A 19,514-nucleotide genomic window follows, 5' to 3' on the forward strand; every position below is an offset into this window, starting at 1 on the left:
AGCTACAGCCTGTCATGTCATGGTGGCACGGATGACTTAAGACAGGTCAGAATAGCTGCACATCAAAAAGTCGTCTTGCCATAAATTCCTGCAGAATAAGATTAGACTCTTGATGGATCCTGTGTACTTCTGAACTTTTCACGAGGGGACATCTGGAAGTTTGCCTTTATCTGGGCATTGCATTTACTCTTGCCATTCCATATTTTACCCAGCAGATTCTGCACAGAATTCGAAAACAACAATTATGTCTGTCTTGTGTTGCTGTTCCCAATTCAGGAGGGAGCCTTTAAACAACTGGTGAAATCTAACAATAACAGCATTTCTGTAATAGTTCTGAAAATTCAGCGAGGAGCCCACAGCCATAAAAGGGAGAGTGCAGTACATGGGCTCCTTGCATGGGTCTCTACTCTCTGAACCTAGAAGCAGAGCGCGAGAAGCCCTGCTCTGCCTGCCACAGGATCAGGAATGTTTTGCAATTCCCCTAGCCTTTCACTCACATTGTCAATCATTGCATATTAGTTCAAGATCTGCTTTTTATTATGTAGTTACCCGTATTTAAAAGAGGAGAGGAGGTTAACAAAAGCTTTACAGATGTGCGAGTGAATTGATAGCAAGGTTAGCCTGTCGTGTTGTAAACTAGTATTCTAATATACTCTCTGACTATGAAAGACTAGTGCACACCACTTGAAGCTGATCTCCGCGTTCCCACAAGTTTGTCCATCGAAGAGACTTTCCTTGTTTGTTGATGTAATAAAATGGGATCCAGGGAGAAAGAGGGGGAGGAGGGACTCTGGGGTAGTTAACAAGGTGGGTGTGGGATAGGAAGGGGAAGCGGCCGTAGGTAGCAGTTAAGTGGTAGTGAGGGCGACAGATACTTTCTAGTTGGGGAGGCAGGAAGGGGGGACCGGGGTGGCAGAAAGAGATGGCAGAAAGGTACCCGAAGCAGTATTTTACCACTATGGATAGCAATGGCTGGAGTCATCGACAAAACCCAAGTCTCGACTCTACATGAGGTGTTAGCAATCCATGGGGGTATGGACAGCGGGGATGTAAGGATGGTATGGGATGTAAGCAAAACGTGCTTCCAGTGAGCTCCCTAACAGATCCTACATAGATAAGCTTTCCGTGCACTGATTGTGCCGAAAAACCCTCCCACCGTATAATCTCGCAGCGAAGAATGGGCTGACGAATCTCCGGACCAGATGAATGCAAAATGGCGGCCGTGACATAGAGCCTGGTGACAAGCAGAGAGACCCACCGCAGAGGCGAGGCGGAAGAAAACTGGGCAGCCCGAAGCAGCTCCGCACCTCCAGTGCTGATCAGCAGGAGGAAAGACCTGATGGCATACTGCAATGGGAAGTGGTGGCCTGGCACAGAGGAGGCTGTGGGGCAGGGCAATCCAGTCTTGGGGAGATGAGAGTGCAGGCTCCCAATTCACCACCTGGCTCCTGGGCACTCTGTGCAGACTGCCCTCTCTCTTAATGCTGCATAATTCCTGGGGATCAATACAGCTCCACAAGGTTTGTGGGTAGAGCAGACCTGGTCGATCTGGGGAACCGTCAGCGAGTGCCGGGGGTGGGGGGGCAAGCCAGAAAACACAACGGAGAGTGTGCAGCGCAGGGTACGCAGGAGGCAGAACCTGGGTGAACAGCTTGGACCCATTAGGATGGATGGCAGTGTTGACGGTTGGGAAGGTCCGAGAAGCGTCCCTAACCCAGAGTAGGGAGACCTTCATAGTCTCCGGAGACCCTTTAGTCCTTTACTGGGGGGATAAGCTGTATTGATCCCCAGGAATTACGCAGCATTAAGAGACAGGGCAGTCTGCACAGAGGCCAACCTCTGAGATGGGCTGGGCTGCTGAGGGGCAGTGAGCAATCTGGCTAACTGTACATAAGGGTGCTATTGGTTGGAAAGTGGAGGAAGTGCCCAGGAGCCAGGTGGTGAATTGGCAGCCTGGACTCTCATCTCCCCAAGACTGGATTCTGCTGGGGGCTGTATCAACAAGGAACAGTGGAGGTGTATTCAGGACTGAACAAAGTAGTGATAAAGCAGAGGCCACAAATATAGCTGATGGAGGAAGAAGATTTTGTGCAGGAAGTTGAATCCAGCAAGGTCCCAGAAGAAGCCCTGAGGATACATGCCAGATGGGGAAGAAAAACAGCGAAGCCAAGGCAGATGAAGATGGATGTGTTTGTGAAAAAAGGGGAGCAAAGTCTGGACGCTATGGACTCCAAGGTGCAGCCTGTGCCAGAGAGCCAGATGTTGGTGACGGGGGGAACCGATGCCACGATACTGAAGGTGATTGCAGCCCTGAGAGCATTAATGGAGCCCCACATAGATGAGATCAAATGTGACTTTGGTATCCTAAGTGTCAGACTTGCTGTGTCGTGAAGAGTAATAGGGCCTCTGTCCCCAAGTTCCCCACAGAGAGGTAACAAAATACTCTCTGTGCGAGCCTTGAAGCCACAGGTGTTGGTGTTGTTCAACAGGAACCAGGCGCAACCGCAGACCCCAAGGCTGTGGGAAGGAAACCAAGTATTAACACAAACAGTTACAGTATAAGTATGAAAACAGGCACACTCTAAATACCCAAAGATCTTACCTAAACCCGATAAGGGATTGGCTGGGATCGGGAGTGGTGGTGCAAGGGTGCGCGCAGACAGTCCCTGAAGCCTGGTAGTGCTGGCTGTCAACACCTGGATGTCTCGTGGCACTTGGTATGAAACGATGCTTGAGCGTGACTTTAACAGATGGGGTGAGGCGAAGGAAAATCCAATATGCAGTCCGAGGTTCGATTCCGAGTGTTCATGAAAGGCAAACTAAGCAAGAGGAAGATCCAAAGGCAGTCCAAAGTTCGTAATCCAAAGGTCAATATTCCGTGTATCCGTGCCGAACAAGTAGTGGTGCCAAAGGTTGAAGGAGGAAGCAGTCCGTGATCCGTGAGACGAGGTCGAGTACCGTGAAACTTGAATCCTGAGACGAGACACTGAACAGTGTTACGGGAAACAGCTGTGAAGCAACAAGCTATTCGAATAACCCGCCTTTATGTGTGGCTGCCGATCACATGAGTGGATGACAAGTCACGTGATCGGGAAAGCGTCCCGTATCCAGGAAGCGAACGCGGTCAGCGGCGTCTGCCTGCTCGCAACCTCCAAGGAAGCTGCCAATGGAAGCGAGGAACGTAGTGAAGGCGAGCGCCACCCCGGTCTTGCAACAAGGACCGCCCACGCTTCCCTCGCACCACAGGTAGCCTAGAACCCTGAACTAATTGTGACTTTGGAAACTTAGCGCTATTACTGGTCGAGGAGGTATCGTGAGTGTGAGAGGTGATTTTACTCCTGGTATTGGGTTGTGTGACCTGTTTGGAATTCCTATCGCGCATGACACTAAGACCAGATGTGCGTAATCTAGCCTGCAGAGTGGGGGAGACCGGAGTGAGGGTGGAAGAGATGTCCTTGACCACGAAGGAACTGCAGGAGAAGGTCCAAGATCTTACAACGACGGTAAGGATGTTACAAGATTGGGCAGAAGGAAGGGCGAGGAGGAGTAATATTCTGACCCTGGGGCTGCGAGAGAGGGAAGAAGGCAAGGGCCCCACTACATATGATGAAAATATGTTGCTCCACGAGATTGGCCTGGGAACATTGTGAGAGGGATTCACGGTAGAGATCTCACAGATCATTAACAAGGAGACCTCCCCGCTCCCGCTGGGGTGCCGCCCTGGCCATTCATTGCTAAGATTCTAAACTTTAAAGACAAAGAAAAGATCCTGGCCTTCTCTAGAGAGGGAGGCGAGGGTCACCTGTGCTAGAAATTTATCCAGACTATACCTTGCAGGTCCAAAGAAGAAGAGGCCAGTTTGTCCCTACGGGAGAAAGATTGTGACAGCAAGGCATTAATTACATGCTCTTATATCCAACAAAGCTGAAAGTTATACAAAAGAGAAAGGCATTGTTTTTTGATGGCATGGAGGAGCTGAACGCTTGGATGGATGCTAACCGGATGGCGTCACAGCCTATGGCAGATAAGAGGAACAATATTTGAGACAATGTCAGCTGGGTGGAAGCTGCGACACTTGAGATGCATAGGATGCATGGACACCCGAGGGTGTCATGGATCGGGAGCTATGCTGGCTAGCATGTTCTGTTCGACTTATATTCCTTTTATCTAGGACCCTGGGGATGGATAGTACCGGGAAGCTGGCCCGACACAACCTTTCCTCCTTTTTCTCTTGGTTGAAATTACGGATACTGAGGTGGCATCCAGCCGTCAGGATCCACAAGAGGGGGTGGGATAAATGGCGGTTCAACCGCTACAAGTGGCTTCTGGTGGGTTGTTAGTTCAAGTTTGGTACAGTTTGTTTTGGTTACAACACAGCTTGGTATTGTATGATGAGATAAGTTGGGAGTTTCACTGGGGTGGGTGGGGAGACGTAGCAGACGAAGGGGCTCTGGATACCTGCGACAGGGAGCGGGGAGGATGAGGGTCAAGGAATGGTCATATGACTGGAATTGCAGAGAGTATCCTCCTGGAATGTCAGGGGACTGAACAATTATGTTAAGCAGGTCAGGATGGCTTTGTATCTATGTCAAAAAGGGATTGGCGTGGCAATACTACAAGAGACGCACCTCACCATAGGGAAACAAGTCTGGGTGCTTCAAAAGTGTGGGGCGGTGGATTTGGATCACACGTCTACACGTACACAAGAGGGTTACTTATCTGTGTGGCCCCAACTGTGCCCTTTCGGATGGTGGAAGTTTGTACAGATAACAAAGGGAGGGTGGTGTTGTTACATGGGTTTATAGATAGGAAGGAGGTGTGCCTTATTAACACCTACGCTCCCAACCACACTGTGTCTACCTTCTTCCACTCCTTATATGCCAGGCTGGCCCCCTTTCGGGGGATGACGTGGATTTTGGATGGAGATTTTAATTGCACTTTAAACCCACTATTGGACAGATAAGACAGTAGACAGACCACACCAGCCCCACCAGCAAAAGTCCTAAGGACGCCCATGGAAGATTTGGAGTTGTGAGACGTCTGGTGGTGGCTAATGGGAACTAGGATGGAAATCTCATATACTCGAGTGTGCACAGGGTTTACACATGCATTGATTATTTTTTCACTGGGGTAGATCAGGTTGGGGAGTTTGTGGGCACCTTGATAAGGGCAGGACGCGCCCAGATCACTCTCCTTTGATTGTAGATTGGGTGATGAGCAACCAGCCTACCCCGGTACCCATGTGGAGACTGTGAGCGGAGACCCTGTGGCATGGGCCCTTCCAAGTCGGCATGGCGGAACAAATAGAAGAGCACTTCTGTATCAATGAAGGGAGTGTCGTTGCCGGGGGAACTTCTGGGACGCCTTCAAGGTGGTGATGCGGGGAGCTGCCATTGCAAACGTGGGGGTGTTTCAGAGAGAGCTAGTGCGGAAGTTAACGGTATCGGAGGCGATTAATAAACAAGTGGAGGGAACATATCCAAGGGAGGATGATGTGGATGGGAGACTTATCATGCTTAGACAGGAATGCCTGGAACATTAGGAACGACTGGGCAGGTACAGCTATGCGAAATACACAGAGAAATGACATGGGGAGGAAACCTGCTGTGAGATTAACAAGACAGAGGAGGTTGCAAAAGGAAATTAACAAAGTCTTTCAGAGATTTTACAGAGATTTATATGAGCCAGATCGGTTGGATAGGGGGCGGCAGATTGCAGAGACACTGTCGGAGATGGACTTACCCACCCTGGGCTTGGAGCAGGCGGAGGCACTGGGTGTGCCGCTCACAAAAGAGGAGTTGAGGGTGGTGATTGGTGCATTGCCCATGTGCAAGACGCCGGGAGGGGACAGCCTTCCAGCTTAGTTTTATAAAGAATTTGTGGACGACGTGGCTCCAAGGCTGCTGAACTTTTGAGGAGGCTACCTCTAAGCATGCAGGAATCTATCTTTGTCCCGATATTGAAGCCAGGGAAAGTGGTGCAGTATTGCGAATCATATTGCCCGATTTCTTCGATTAACCAGGACAGTAAGATCCGTATGGCGGTCCTATTGGATATGCTTAAGGGGGTGATAGGGACCTTGATCCATCTGGGCCAGACGGGATATGTCCCAGGGAGGGCGATGCATGGGAACCTGAGGAGGCTACACACAGTAATAGATGGGACGCAAACATGGGCGGAAGGTTGCGCAGTGGTGGCGTTTGATGCAATGAAAGCATTCATTCTGTAAGGTGGGAGTGGTTGCACGCCTCCTTAGAACGATTCGGGGTTGGGGAGAGGTTTCTGAGGTGGGTTGGAATGCTCTATGCAACACAGGTTGCGCTGGTGTGGACAGGCAGATACGTATCCAGACGGTTCTATATAAAGAGGGTCACAAAATAGGGAGCCCCACTGTCCCCCATGCTCTATGTACTAGCCGTGGTGCCCCTGACGGTGTTCTTGAATAAGTAGGGACACAGGGCAACTGGTGGATGGAGTACATCATGTGGTCTAGCTATACGCAGGTGACATGCTCTTATACTTGCATATCCCAGTGGACAATCTAGCGCAATATCTGGAGGTATTGGATTACTTTGCAGCATTGTCAGGAATCTCAGCCAGCAAGGAAAAGTCCTGTGTATTCCCATTGGCAGGATGGGTTGGGGTGGATGAATCACGCCTGCCAGACTGGGGGTCGCAGTGGAAGGTTAAGGCATTTCGGTATCTAGGAATTAACATTCACCACAACACTAGGCTCACTAGGAGAACACACAATGGGCAAGGATGAGACTAGAGCGTTCAATTAGGAGAAATGACCTCTCTCTGAGATGGGTATCACTTTCTGAATATTTTGTATCTCATACCGAGGTCCTTTTTCAGTGAATTGTGTATAGTAGTAAGGGGCTTCATATGGGGATCTGGCAGGCGTAGGGTGGCCCGAGAGACACTGTGCAGGGGCTACGAAGATGGAGGGGTACGGCTCCCACACTTTGAGTTATACTACCTGGCAGGGCAACTGCAACAAGTGGCTGTCGGACACAGAGACACTGGACCACAACCAGCTGCAGGAGGTCACTGCACCATATTTACTGAAGGAGATGCTGTGGCTAAGGAAGGGCAGGATCCGAGACCCCCCTACCTTTTGCAGCTGGGTAGGATAATTTGGACCAGGACCAAGGCACGGCTTATATTAGGGGCACCCTATTCTCCCCATGTACCCCTAGCAGCAATTTATGGAGAAGATCCAGGGGACCTGGCCTTGATGCGGTCCCAATGGGAAAAGAAAGGGCTAGTGACGTTAGGGGATTTGCACTCCCCCTCCCCCTGAGGGACTCGTGGAGTTTTGGGAGATTGAGGAAGGGTTTGGGGTGCAGAAGGGACAGTTTCTGACATATACTAGACTGGTGCATGAGGTACGGAGGAGGTTGCAGGGATTCCCGAGTCTCCAGGTGGAAAGGTGGCATATTGGGGCTGCTGTATGATGTGTCAGATAGGGGGCATGGAGTGTCCAGGCTGTACCAGGGATTGTTGGCAGTTTTACTGAATAATGTTACCAAGGTGAGGCATACATGGGAATTGGATGTGGGCAGGATCTTTGCAGAACAGTAGTGGTCCAGGGTGCTGTTTTTCCCCAAAAAGGTTTCAAAGAATGCCAGGTTTAAGATGACCCAGTTCTATGCGCTTCATAGAGACTTTGACTTTGCATCTCATCTCACAATTTCCAGGCTCAATGGGTGGAGGGTGCCCCATGTGTGGAGAGGGTGGGGCAGACATGATGCACGTGTTCTAGGTGTGCCCGGTGATTAGAAGGTTTTGGCCGGAAATGGAATTGAGGTTTAGAAAAGGAGGTGTAACAAGATATGCCTGGTTGATGGAGGCTTGTTTGGTCGTGGGTGTTCCTGCAAACAAAGAGTATAAAACCAGTGAACAGATTGGTGGACCTGGCCTGGGTGTTGGCAAAAAGGAGGATCGCCATGGCTTGGGAATCGCAAGAGGGCCCATGTTATAGAAGGGTGGCGGAATGATCTGCGGCGCCGGTCCATAGCCGAGGCTACAGTGTGGTATAGTGCTATGCAGGCAGGAATGAGAGAAAGCTCAGATAATGTGGTGGCGTGGAATGCCCTGGTGCACTCGCTGTTTGGCTCACCGGATGATAAATCCCATGACCCCCCGGCCGAGGGTGGCGGGATGGAGGAGTGATGGGATTCTGGGGAGACTGGTGGGGGTGTGGAAAGTAGGATGGGCAGGGCCCGAAGAGTGGAAGAGGTGTAGGAGGAGCCCCAGGTGCAACCTCTGTGGAATTACAAGCTGTGAGTAGCTAGTTGTTGGAGTTAATCTAGTAAGGGTTGGTTGTATTGTGGGAATGGAGGTTAATAACAATGTGCTGATATTGAAAGTTGATTGTTGCATTGCAACGTAATGGAAACAAATTTAAAAAAAAGATTCTTTTTTTAAATAAAAAAATGAAAAGGTGTTAGCATTCCATTCCACAAGAAGGTTGGATGTACTAAAGATAAGATTGGGGGGGGGAGAGGTGGGGCATATGTACGCAGAGGACTGGAGGGAAGCCATACAGTACCCCAGAGAGGTTGCTATTTCAGCAAAACCTAGGCTATTAAAATTAATATATTTACACAGGGAGATTATATAAAATGGGCAGGGGGATTAACGACATATGCCCGAGATGTGATACGAACAAGGGGACATTCTTCCACATGGTGTGGTCTTGCCCAAAAATAAGAAGGTCTTGGGATAAGGTGCAAAAAGAGATGGGGGTGGGGTTTGAAAAGGCCAATAATCCCAGAATCCAGGAATGCAATATTGTGAATCTGATCAAACACTGATGTTGCCAGGCACGCCAAAACACCACTGGGCATTGCTGGTATAATTGCGAAGAGAGCCATAGCGCAGCATTGGACAATCCCGGAACCCCTGAGGTTAGCAGCAGGGCAGGCGAGGATGGACATTTTTTCAAAATGGGGCCAACTAATGTACAAGGGGAGAGGAGGCCCACACAAATATGAAAGGATTTGGCAATTTGGGATGCATGGAACTGATGAAGGGGGAAGTGGGGGGAGAAATAGGGGAAAGATATAAATGCTGAGTGGTTGAAATGTTTTGGTAAACTTCGAGTACTGCTGTTTGTAATATTCTCGCACATGTTTGCATTGAAAGCGATGTTTTATATGAGAATCTGCTAACAAAAAGAAAATGTTTGTAGAAAAACATAATGGGATCCAGTTTCCGACATTCCTTCGGATTTTAATGCTCTTCTCGGTATCTCTCCCTTAGTTAGAGGCGATAAACCAGTCCATTAACATTGAACAGTCACAGTCTGACCGGAGCAAGCGGCCCTTCAACCCAGTCACGTGAGTATCCACTGTGCGCTATGCTGATTAGAGCGCGAGGGGAGTGTGATGAGCTGGAAAGGCTAAAATGAGCAGTGATGAGAGAGGGAGCGAGGCAAGGACAAAGGAGGAATGGGAAAGAACAGAGATGGATGAGATGGATGGGCCAACATAGAGAGATGTAAAGAACAGGGAGAAGACTTAAAGCAGGTAGAGGAAGTGGGTCTGGGAGTAGTGAAGGTAGAGAGAGAGGCAAGAAGGCGGAAGAGAAGAGAGTAAGGGGTGAGAATATTGGGTAGAGGAGACCATGGGAGATGAGGGGAGTTGGGCAGTACTGCGGAGAAAGAGCAAAGGAGCAGGAGTAGAAACTATAGGCTATTATGACAAGTAGCCGGTGATTATCTGTCACATAAGGCACTAAGTTATATGTGTCAGAGTGAGTGCAGGAAAATATGGAGCCAAGCAGTAACACTCTACATGTTTGGTGTAAGTGCAGTGCCCTGCCGTGTTCCATCTCCATCTATTATTCTACTCTTCACACCAGTAACACACTGTGCCATTAACTGGGCGTCCTAACCCTGAATTCTAAACTATGTAGAATTATCCAAAGCACATATTGCTGGCACCTGTAAGGGTCCAAAAGGAAGGCTTGAACCCAAAAGTAGCATGTTTCTGGCTATAAACATGTATTCACCAATAAACGATAGGAAACAGGCCTCTCGATCCCTAAATGCTAGGAGTGGTTTCCCTGTCTCAAAGGAAACAAAGGAATAAGTCAAGAAGTAGAAAAAACAACATCTTTTACGTTGTTTCCCAAAACCCCACTTCTGTCCCTAACACTCATAACCTAAACCAACTGTGTAGGGATGGTCTCTTGCAAAGTAAAGTGTTCATGATAACTCTTGCCAACAGAAAAGTTCCCAATGTCTCAGGTGCTCCAAAAGACAAAAGAAATGTTCTAGCAGGTAAAGGTTCCAGGTCTGAAGGGGCTTGCTCCTTTCCCTTGGATTCCTTCTGGTAATATTTTCCTTTTCTTTGGGTCCTAACCGGTATCATATCAGGTAAATGTCACTGTATTTTATATCTTCATAAGGGTGTGAGTCCCAGGCTCGTCATTCTTTTTATATTACCAGCTTGGTGTATTTCCCTACCAAGCATGGGTTTTTCAACTAAATGGCCTCTGGTACTCAACCGTCTTATTCTCAGACTCTCTTTTGGATGCGAGTCCCAGACTCGCGATGGATGAGCATAATAGCTTGGTTCACTCACCTGCCAAGCCTATGTCCTCTCATGGACTATCTTTGTATCTCTCAGGGTCCCAGACCCTCTTATTCTGCAGCTTTCATATGGATGTGGGTTCTAGACTCGCAATGTCCTGTTATGGTGACTTATTTACTCTCCTGCCAAGCATGTGCGCCTTTCTTTGTTGTATCTGCTTTATTAAGGGTCCCAGATGCTCTTTCTCTCTTATTGTTATGTGGGTGCGGGTCCCAGACTTGTAATGTACTGTCGCAAAAGCTTGGATTATTCTCCTGCCAAGCATATGCTCCCTTTTGCACTCTCTCAGCTTCTCTCAGGGTCCCAGACCCTCGCACTCTCTTGTTCCTGTTGCTCCCCAACAACCCCCAGACCTTCAGCACCTTCGGCTCTGCCCGCATATCTGCCTCTCTCTGGTGTGCGTCTTCCGGGGAGTGGTGCTTCCTTCTGGGGCTCTGCCAGTATTCAGTTGCTTGCTTCGGTCGGCGGTGTGCCTGCCGATCAGCTTCCCTTCGGTTTCTTGTTGGCGGCCACTCTTCCAGTCCCTTCTACCTTAGCGGGATGGAGCTTCACTTCTCAGCGGCTTCCCAGGCTTCGGGATGCCCAGAGGTTCCTTTCGGGCAGTGCACAAAGGAGCTCTTCCTCCTCTGCCTGCTTTCTTGCTCCGGCTCAATTCCGTGCACAGCAGCATCTCCTGCTTCAGTCCCCGGTATGCCAGGCTTCCTCGCTCAAGGACTACTCTCCCCATCTTATTTTCTAGGCTAATCAAATGTGGTGAAAGACTAGACCGTTCACTCCAGTTCTCTGGAGTAATCATACTCCCGATCTTCCCCATCACAGTGGTCATGGTGGAGATACATGGGAAGCATTTGTTCTTTCCAGGGTTGTTAGTTAGCTCCATCATATTAAGTTGGATAGCCTTACAATAACATATAGTAACACTCCCTCGAAAGTGAGGGAGAATTTGATTTGGAGGGAGGGTCTACTAAGGGGGTGTGATACCGTGCTCTCTGCAAATGGTCATCCCTAATCCCATAAGGGGCTTCCTCTCCCATGTGATCCTCCCCCCGATGCACTGCCCCAGGGGGACTATTGTACTTTGGACACACAGCCCTGGCCCCATGGGAAAGGTCTCCCCCTAGGGAAGAAGGGACGACATCCTCAAATTCGTCACACACCCAGCATGAAGCAAGCTTGTAAATAACCAATTCCACTCTTCCACCTGATCGTTGGATCCAGAGTCATGCCACTTTTTTACTGGCCTGCCTTCAAGTGGACTCCGTAAGGACACTACTAGTTTTCAGAAGGGATGACTCTGCAGGAACAAGCCCATTGCCATCAATACAAGCATTCTCTCCCTCTTTGAGCAAAGGGCACATTCAAAGACAGTCCACAGTGTTACTCTATCCTAGGCACTGGCAGCCATCGTCGCTCCTCCCACCTACTTTCAGCTGAGAAGTGAGAGCGTTGGGAGAGTAACAGAGATGGGGAGAAGCAGCCCTCACTGCTTGATTAAAGCTAAGGCACTTCCCACGGTCAGGCCATGCTTCTTACTGTCCTATCCGAATGGGATACCAGGAGCCCTGAGCAAGCCATGACATGTTCATCCCTGACCTCTTACAAAGTGAGAAACGTTGCAAGGGATAGGTTGGTTGTGTTTGACACACTGATATTTGAATTCCCTTTTACAAGGTTCCACCTTTGTGTGATCAATAAATTCACATTCATGTGCCAATGGCACCAAGCACATAAACAGGAAGGCAGGTGGACCAGGTCCATGAGGTAATTTGTAAGACCTGGCCAGGACATCTCACCAACTGGCCTCTCCTTGGAGTAATGCCCCACTGCTCCCTGGCTGAGGAAAGCAGGTATCCGTTGCTGTGCCACAAACATGGGAACCCGGTTGAAAGGATTGCAAGGTTTTCTTGAAATCTACGACATCCCTTCTTTTGGATGATGGATGATGTATGACGTCTGTGTATAGCTGGAAGCTCAAGAGCAGCAGCTCAAGTCAAAGCTGAGTTGATGTGCATCGAGGACAGGATTTCATGTAGGTCTCACCAACAGTGTTCTAGACATATCTCCAACAGACTGGAACAAATTCAACCCTCACTCCAAGAGGAGCTTTGATCAAAAAACACGTTTCTGGACTTTGATTCCCATATACTAGTTTTAACTTCCATTAAGCTGTGTTATGGTGGGAGACTCAGGTAACGGCAACCACCATGTATACCATACCATGCTGTCTGCCTTCTTTGGTCGCTTCAAGAACCTACGGATGCCCACATTCGACAACCCCCTCAGCATTCCACAAGCAGTTTACATACCCAGGCACACACAATGCTACACACCTCCCTTCTGAAAAACTAACACCAGAAGCCTGGCAACCACATAATGGCCACAAAGGAAAATCCAGATGTAAGAGGTTCTCAAGGAGAGATGCACACAGGCAAAGGTGTAACAGCCACTGGGAGAGCAAGTAAGGGTATGTCAGGGAGAAGCACCTTCTTGAAGAGGGCAGAGAGCAGCACCAGGCCAAAGAAGCCGCGTAGCAGTACCAATTGGCAAGGTGTATGAACAGGCTGCCCGCAAGAAGCGTTCAGTAGAACTGGAGCAAAGCAGATTGATTATCAGGATGAAGCTGAGAGATCAAACAAGGGAGTCCAAGAGCCAGGAGTAGAGGGAATGAGGATGAAGTGGCTTGAGCATCAAATCCAAGCCATATTGTCTCGGGCGGATAGCTCGGGATGCAACGTGCTCGTCTCGGAAGCAAGACGACATGGAGCAACACAGGTTCGATCCCCGGGTCCGCGCTTAGAAACCTCTGGGTATTAAGTGCATTGTAAATAACCAATCATATCATACCATATCATGAACCTGCCTGCACAGAAGAACCTGCCCATGGAATCTGTGATGAGGGTGATATTTCTGCATAGCTCTGCGTCAGCAACACCCCGCCTGCTTTTACTGCGTGACGAGTGGAGGACTTCTCACTACTAGTAAATGTTCTATTAGCAAATTGACCACAGTCCTATAGGCACATATTACGAATAGCCAGAAAGGTTTAAGATCTAGCTGCTGTGCCACTTCAGGGAGTGTGGGTGCAATCTGCACGGTGGCCACCACAAACGCCACATTTAGAGTAATGCCTCCTGAACTGCCGCAGGCACCCGAGTCCACGTGTTCACAAAGCCACCAAGCTGGGTGATCCCGTTCCAACTGCACCAGAGTCCATGTGGAAATCTGTGCCCACAAGACCGCCAAGCTGTGTGATAGATTTACAGCTATTTCAGACAGCACTCCTTCTCCAAGGACGGCATAATGGTAAGAGGCCCTTTACACACCACAAGCCCACCTATTCATTCGCCACATTCTGCTGGGAAGCTTCACTCCATACTATCAACCTGGCCAGTACCCTCAGAGACACGACCACTAGGAGTACCTAGGAGTAAGTGACCAGGACAAAGGTGGCCCCACGTTTCCAGGTGGTTGGGGCACCCCAGCAATATCCAGAAATCCCTCTACAATTACCCTGAATAGGGTGGCTACTAATGCAATTGCGGATACAACTTCCTCTATATCACTCATTTGAGGATGATGGTGCTAAATAGGGCTAAATTCTGACATGCCAGTATATCTACATACAGCACTCAACACGTGTAGTGGCACCGACTGCCCTGGTAAAAGGAATTTTAAAGTGGCCGGGGTCAGATGACACCTCAAAACACATGGGAGTGAAACCAGACCTAGAGAGTGTTTGTCCCTTACATAATGTGTCCTTGCTATAGATAATCATTGCTGCAACTCACAGACACAGCCATGGATGAGCAGAAGAGGGCAAAAGGCAGCATGGCAGCCATAACCTACTCCAACTACAGAACCTATCCTTCTGTGGTTAATGGTCCTGACCCTTGTGCCTGAGTCTTCAAACCAGCCCAGATCTACCAGCCAGCCTTTGGTAGCCGTAGGGGAAATCCACAGCCATGGATGAGCAGAAGAGGGCAAAAGGCAGCATGGCAGCCATAACCTACTCCAACTCCAGAACCTATCCTTCTGTGGTTAATGGTCCTGACCCTTGTGCCTGAGGCTACAAACCAGCCCAGATCTACCAGCCAGCCTTTGGTAGCAGTAGGGTAAATCCACAGCCGCACACACACCTTATACTGAATTGCGCTACAGTCTTACAGCAGGAATAGCTGGAACGGATGGCGCTGGCATCGAACAGGATGGTTGCTGATGGTGCAGACACTGAGGAGAACCAGCAGTGGCTTATCCGGGCACATGGTGTTCTGTCGGCAGAAGTAGACCATAACATAGAAGATGATCACGGATGACCGCTTGCAGCTCCCCAGAGATAAAGCAAGACTCTGTGTTAAGTACACACCATCCCCTTTCACAGCAATGCGCTTTACCCGGATTATGCAAATGGTTTTCAAAGTGTCTGTTGAAGGTGCATCCTCAACCAGGTGACCGATTATGAACGCCCGTTAATATCAGGACAAGGGGAAGGCTTGTGGCAAAGTCATGTCCGGCTTGCTGGCGTCAGCCACAACGAGGATCCAATTTTGCAAGAATGGAATGTGCATGGAAGGCATCCTGTGGGCATTCTACACCCCTGTTGAGGAGCTAATGCTGGCCATGGAAGATCTTGCCCTTTGGCACATGGATGCCATCGTCCCATTCTGCATTATGGTCCTCAAGACTGCAGGCGCCCTGTTAGTGTTTCTCAGGAAAGTCTGTCTCCAGGTGCATTGTGTTGGAGCTCTATGCCCTGCCAACAACCTTTCACCCGAGACCAATATATTGACATCATTATTCATAAGCTCCCCCAAATATGTTCCGGCCGTTTACCCGAGGCCACAGGAGGGAGTAAAAGAGAATCCTGACCCACTTGCTCACCGCTAACAGAAATGGGAAGCCTGCAAGGCTGAACAATGTGACCTGGAAAGCCAAAGGTTTGAAGAAACTGTTATGCAGTGAACAATGCAGGGCACTTGGCCTCTATGCCCCTACTCAAGGCTGAGGTTAAATTCTGTGACTGAAGAACAAGATTTTTCTTTCCCCGTCTGCTAAATGCATTTGGATTACCTGATACCTGCTCCAGTTATCATGCCGGGAGCATATACATTTTCTTTCGTGGTTTATAGTCATAATACCGAAGTTCTAAATCTCGAAAAAAAAATCTCGAAAAAAAAGGCCGAAAAAAAAATATCGAATTTTTTTTATGACGGTTTTTTTTTCGAAATGGGGGGGTTCTCCCCCAACCCCCCTTTTTTCTATTTTTTTTTATTTTAACCCTTTTTTTTTACTTACCTGACCCAAAAAATACATATATATAAAAAAAAAAAAAATGCGATATTTTTTTTCGCCCTTTTTTTCGAGATTTTTGTTATTCGAGATTTTTTTCGGCCTTTTGACCGACCACCTTCTTTCGTCACTGCACAATGGGGTTGTAGCTTCTTACTACTGCAATGTCTTAGCCTTTTTAATGTACTTGTGCCCGAAACATGCCGCATATCGCCATCCAATGTCCCACTTCCACTCCCCGAAGACCCCTCTGTCAAGCCCCGGGGATAACTCCCAACACTCCTCCTCACCTGTGTCTTCAATAGAACTTTCTTGAGCTTCGGAGTCCTTCTTCTTATGTGACTTCTTGAGTTCCTTCGGCTTCTTTTCCTTCTTCTGGTGAAGATGGGGGCTAGCTCCCTTGGAGGCCACCTTGACTGGAATAAGAACCCAATCCAGGGGATCACCAAGGAGCAAGCCCCCAAAGGTCAGGGCAAAAGCCTCCTGGCGTAAAAAACCCTAAATGAAATTGATCACAGTTGTTTGCCCATCAATACTGAGTGACTAGGTAAAGTCCACCAAAGTATGGAAGGTCCTTAGGCAGATAGAGTCTTGTAAGAGGTTATCAGTCGGTGTTTTGAGCGTAGAATAAACTGTTTCAGTGATGTGGTGGGATAAGCAAACAGTTCTTGAAAAGCTGGGAACAATGTCTTTAACGGAGTTCCAAAAAGAACGGTCTGTTCTTGGAATGCAGGACAAGTAGGCTTCAAAAGAATGTTGCCCAATAAACGAAGGGACAGAAAATGGGAAGGCTAACGAGGAAGAAAACAAAAGATGCCACAAGGAAATACAGAGTGGAAAGACTATTAAGGATAGACCTAAAATGAGGTACACACCGTTCGATAGAATCGGGACGCCTAGATAAATAAGGATCTAAAGTGTCTGCAAGGCATAGAGAAAGGAAAAGAAAGAGACCACGGCTGCCGGAGGCGGACAGGGATCGCTGACAGGCAGACATGAACAGGAACACAGCGAACAAGTAACAAGATAAATATGAAAGAAACCAAAGAAGGATGAACGCGAGAAGCAAAGACCAAAGGGTTATAAAAGTAGACGTGCTGAAAGGCGTCAAAGCAAGTAGATAAAGGGCAAACGAAAAAGAAAAGATGTAGATAAAGAAACTGAAAGCGCGGAACGGAACTGCTGAAACAGGAGCAGCGAAGAGTGCAAAGTAAGCGGAAACCACAGAAGTTACCTCAGAGGGAGAGTGGAACAGTGACAAAGGAAGGTAGGAACACGGATGGAAGGGAAACATAGACGGAAGCAAGAACACTGCAAAAAACAGGATCCAGCAGCGTAGTTCACGAGAAAGATACAACGCAAGGAGGAAGCATACTTCCCCATGCGTTATAGAGTAGGCAGCCATGTTGGAGAAAAACTAGACCGCCACTATGGAACCATAGGCAGCCATGTTAGGTGTATTTCCATCTTTGCCAGCATTTCCAGGGGTGGTGTATGGCACCCTCGTCCAGGTGATCCTCCCGTACTGGTCCAGCTCCAGAAACTGGATCCATCAACAGTAAGTTAGACACAAGTGACCACACTTCAAGGGTGCTTATTGAACTTCAAAAAGGGTTTTTGATAAATGCCTATCTAAGCCTAAATCTACCAAAGGGCTACGACCATCAAATAACACAGTCCTAGTGATGTCTTTGTCAAAATAAAGGGCCTATACAAAAAAAATAAACAATACTTACCTTGAAATACAAATAGTGTTGGGAACAATATTATGAAAAGAAAGAAAATGTCAGGTTGTTCAGGCCGTTGGCCTCCCCCAGGTTTTCAGCACAGGACACGGCAGTTCACTAGAGCGTAGCACAGTCTATGGCTTCTTTAGCACGAGGATACAGTTCAAATCATTAGCATCGGACCTCTGGTGCACAAGTCTCCTTGCTTTTAAAAGTCTCTTCACTTAGAGGGCCTGATGCAACCAACTAAACACCAAGTACTTATCCTCTTTCGATTTGCACAAGTATTTACTTCGGGTGATTCACTAGTCGCCCAGGATCTCCTAAGCCAGGCTCAGGCACCTTTTTCACAATGTTTGTCTCCTTATATCCCCCTCAGCCAGGCTCCGATCCCTTCATCTACAATTATTCTCCCTCAGCGGGCATGGACCAATTTCAATTTGCGTCATATATCGAAGACTTTCAAATGTGCCCAGGGTTTGGCTTAACCCGTTGCAGGACCACTCAATTTCACAATTCCTCTTATGTTAACATTACTCACCTTTTCATTGGATACTTAACAGAGACATTCTAATGAGCATCCACCTGGTGCCGGACTACTTTGTCTATCCTTTGTCTATACTTTGGTATCCTATCTTAGCTTCAACCTTGTTTTACACAGAGACCGGTTTGGTATCAATCTCCCCAACTCACCGCCTGTGCTTACTTCAGTGGTGCTGCTCTGTAGTAGGAGCCAAGGACAGTACCATGGCGGCAATCACTTCTTCCGGCCTTGACTGTCGAAGCGGGAGAGCCCTGAGTACCTCCAACACACAATGCAGGATTCTTCAGCTTTGGTTCCAGGTCTTATGTTTCCTATGCTCAAAGACTCATGAAAGATACAGGCTTTTGGTGAAAAGGTCAAGGACGCTTCCCTCCTTGGAATCCTCTTCGGTCTTGCTGTCTTCCGCCTTGTATTAAACTGCCATCTTGGAACTTCTGCTTCCTCATGTGCTTTGCCTTGCACAGAGTTTGCTTTCGTGCTCCGCCTTTTATCCGTGTGGGCAAGTGTGATGGATGTCAGGTGTGTGTAATGATCAGTAGCTGACTGAAGCTGTGTGACTGCTGTGGTGGGACATGTCAGGTATACGGCACAGGTGTGAGTCCGTTTTCTTTCACAGTGAGCTGTCTGTGGGAAAGTGTTTGTCGGAAAAGGTGGAGGTGTGAATTCCTAAGTATCCTACCAGGTACGATAGGGTAATGCAGTTGCAGGGAAGGAGATACCGCGTATCGCCATCCGATGTCCCACTTTCACTCCCCGAAGGCCCCTCATCCAGGTAATGCTCCCGTACTGGTGCAGCCCCAGAAACTGAATCCAAAAGCGATGGCCGTGTCCTGGCCACCTGAATGAAAGATCCCCGGGGACTAGTAGGCGAGACACCTTCAGGTTTCTCACAGAAGAAACTAAAATAACAAGAAAGAAACATTTCATGTGATCACCAATTTAATCCAAAAGGAATGGGTCCTCAATTTCTTTGTACGAGCATAGAGTATAAACTTTGCTCTTCACTTTACCTGGGAACCCAGACAGAAGTTCCTCTAGATTCCAGTGCTTGCAGCTGCCAATCATAAACAAATGCTAATCAGTTCATTATAACCTGTAGTATATTTAACACAATATATGAGCAGAACAGCACCACTGCCCGGCTTCCTTGCACTTTTACTGTTGTCTGTTATTGCATATAGACAAAAAAAGAGAAAAGGAACTCTCCAGTCTTACTGCAGTCTCTACTTCTCCTCTGTCATCCCAAGCCCTGTGCACTGCACTGGCCTTCCACTTCACAGTGAAAAACCAGGACATTCTGTCCTCACTCTCCTCTACTCCCCTCTGTTCCCCCTCACCTGCTCTCAGACCTCC

At 48.3% G+C, this 19,514-nt stretch overlaps 1 protein-coding gene across 1 annotated transcript in view; it reads left to right on the forward strand.

The window, feature by feature from the left end:
• Positions 1-19,514, forward strand: part of MYRF (myelin regulatory factor) — a 568,116-nt gene that overhangs the window by 402,799 nt on the left and 145,803 nt on the right. Inside the window, exon 9 of the mRNA XM_069623888.1 lies at positions 9,271-9,347. Within this exon, the coding sequence (XP_069479989.1) occupies positions 9,271-9,347 (77 nt within the window). The remainder of the gene's footprint in view (positions 1-9,270; positions 9,348-19,514) is intronic.

The sequence above is a fragment of the Ambystoma mexicanum genome, chromosome 11 (genome assembly GCF_040938575.1).
Source record: "Ambystoma mexicanum isolate Mex_15411 chromosome 11, UKY_AmexF1_1, whole genome shotgun sequence".
Lineage (NCBI taxonomy): Eukaryota > Metazoa > Chordata > Amphibia > Caudata > Ambystomatidae > Ambystoma > Ambystoma mexicanum.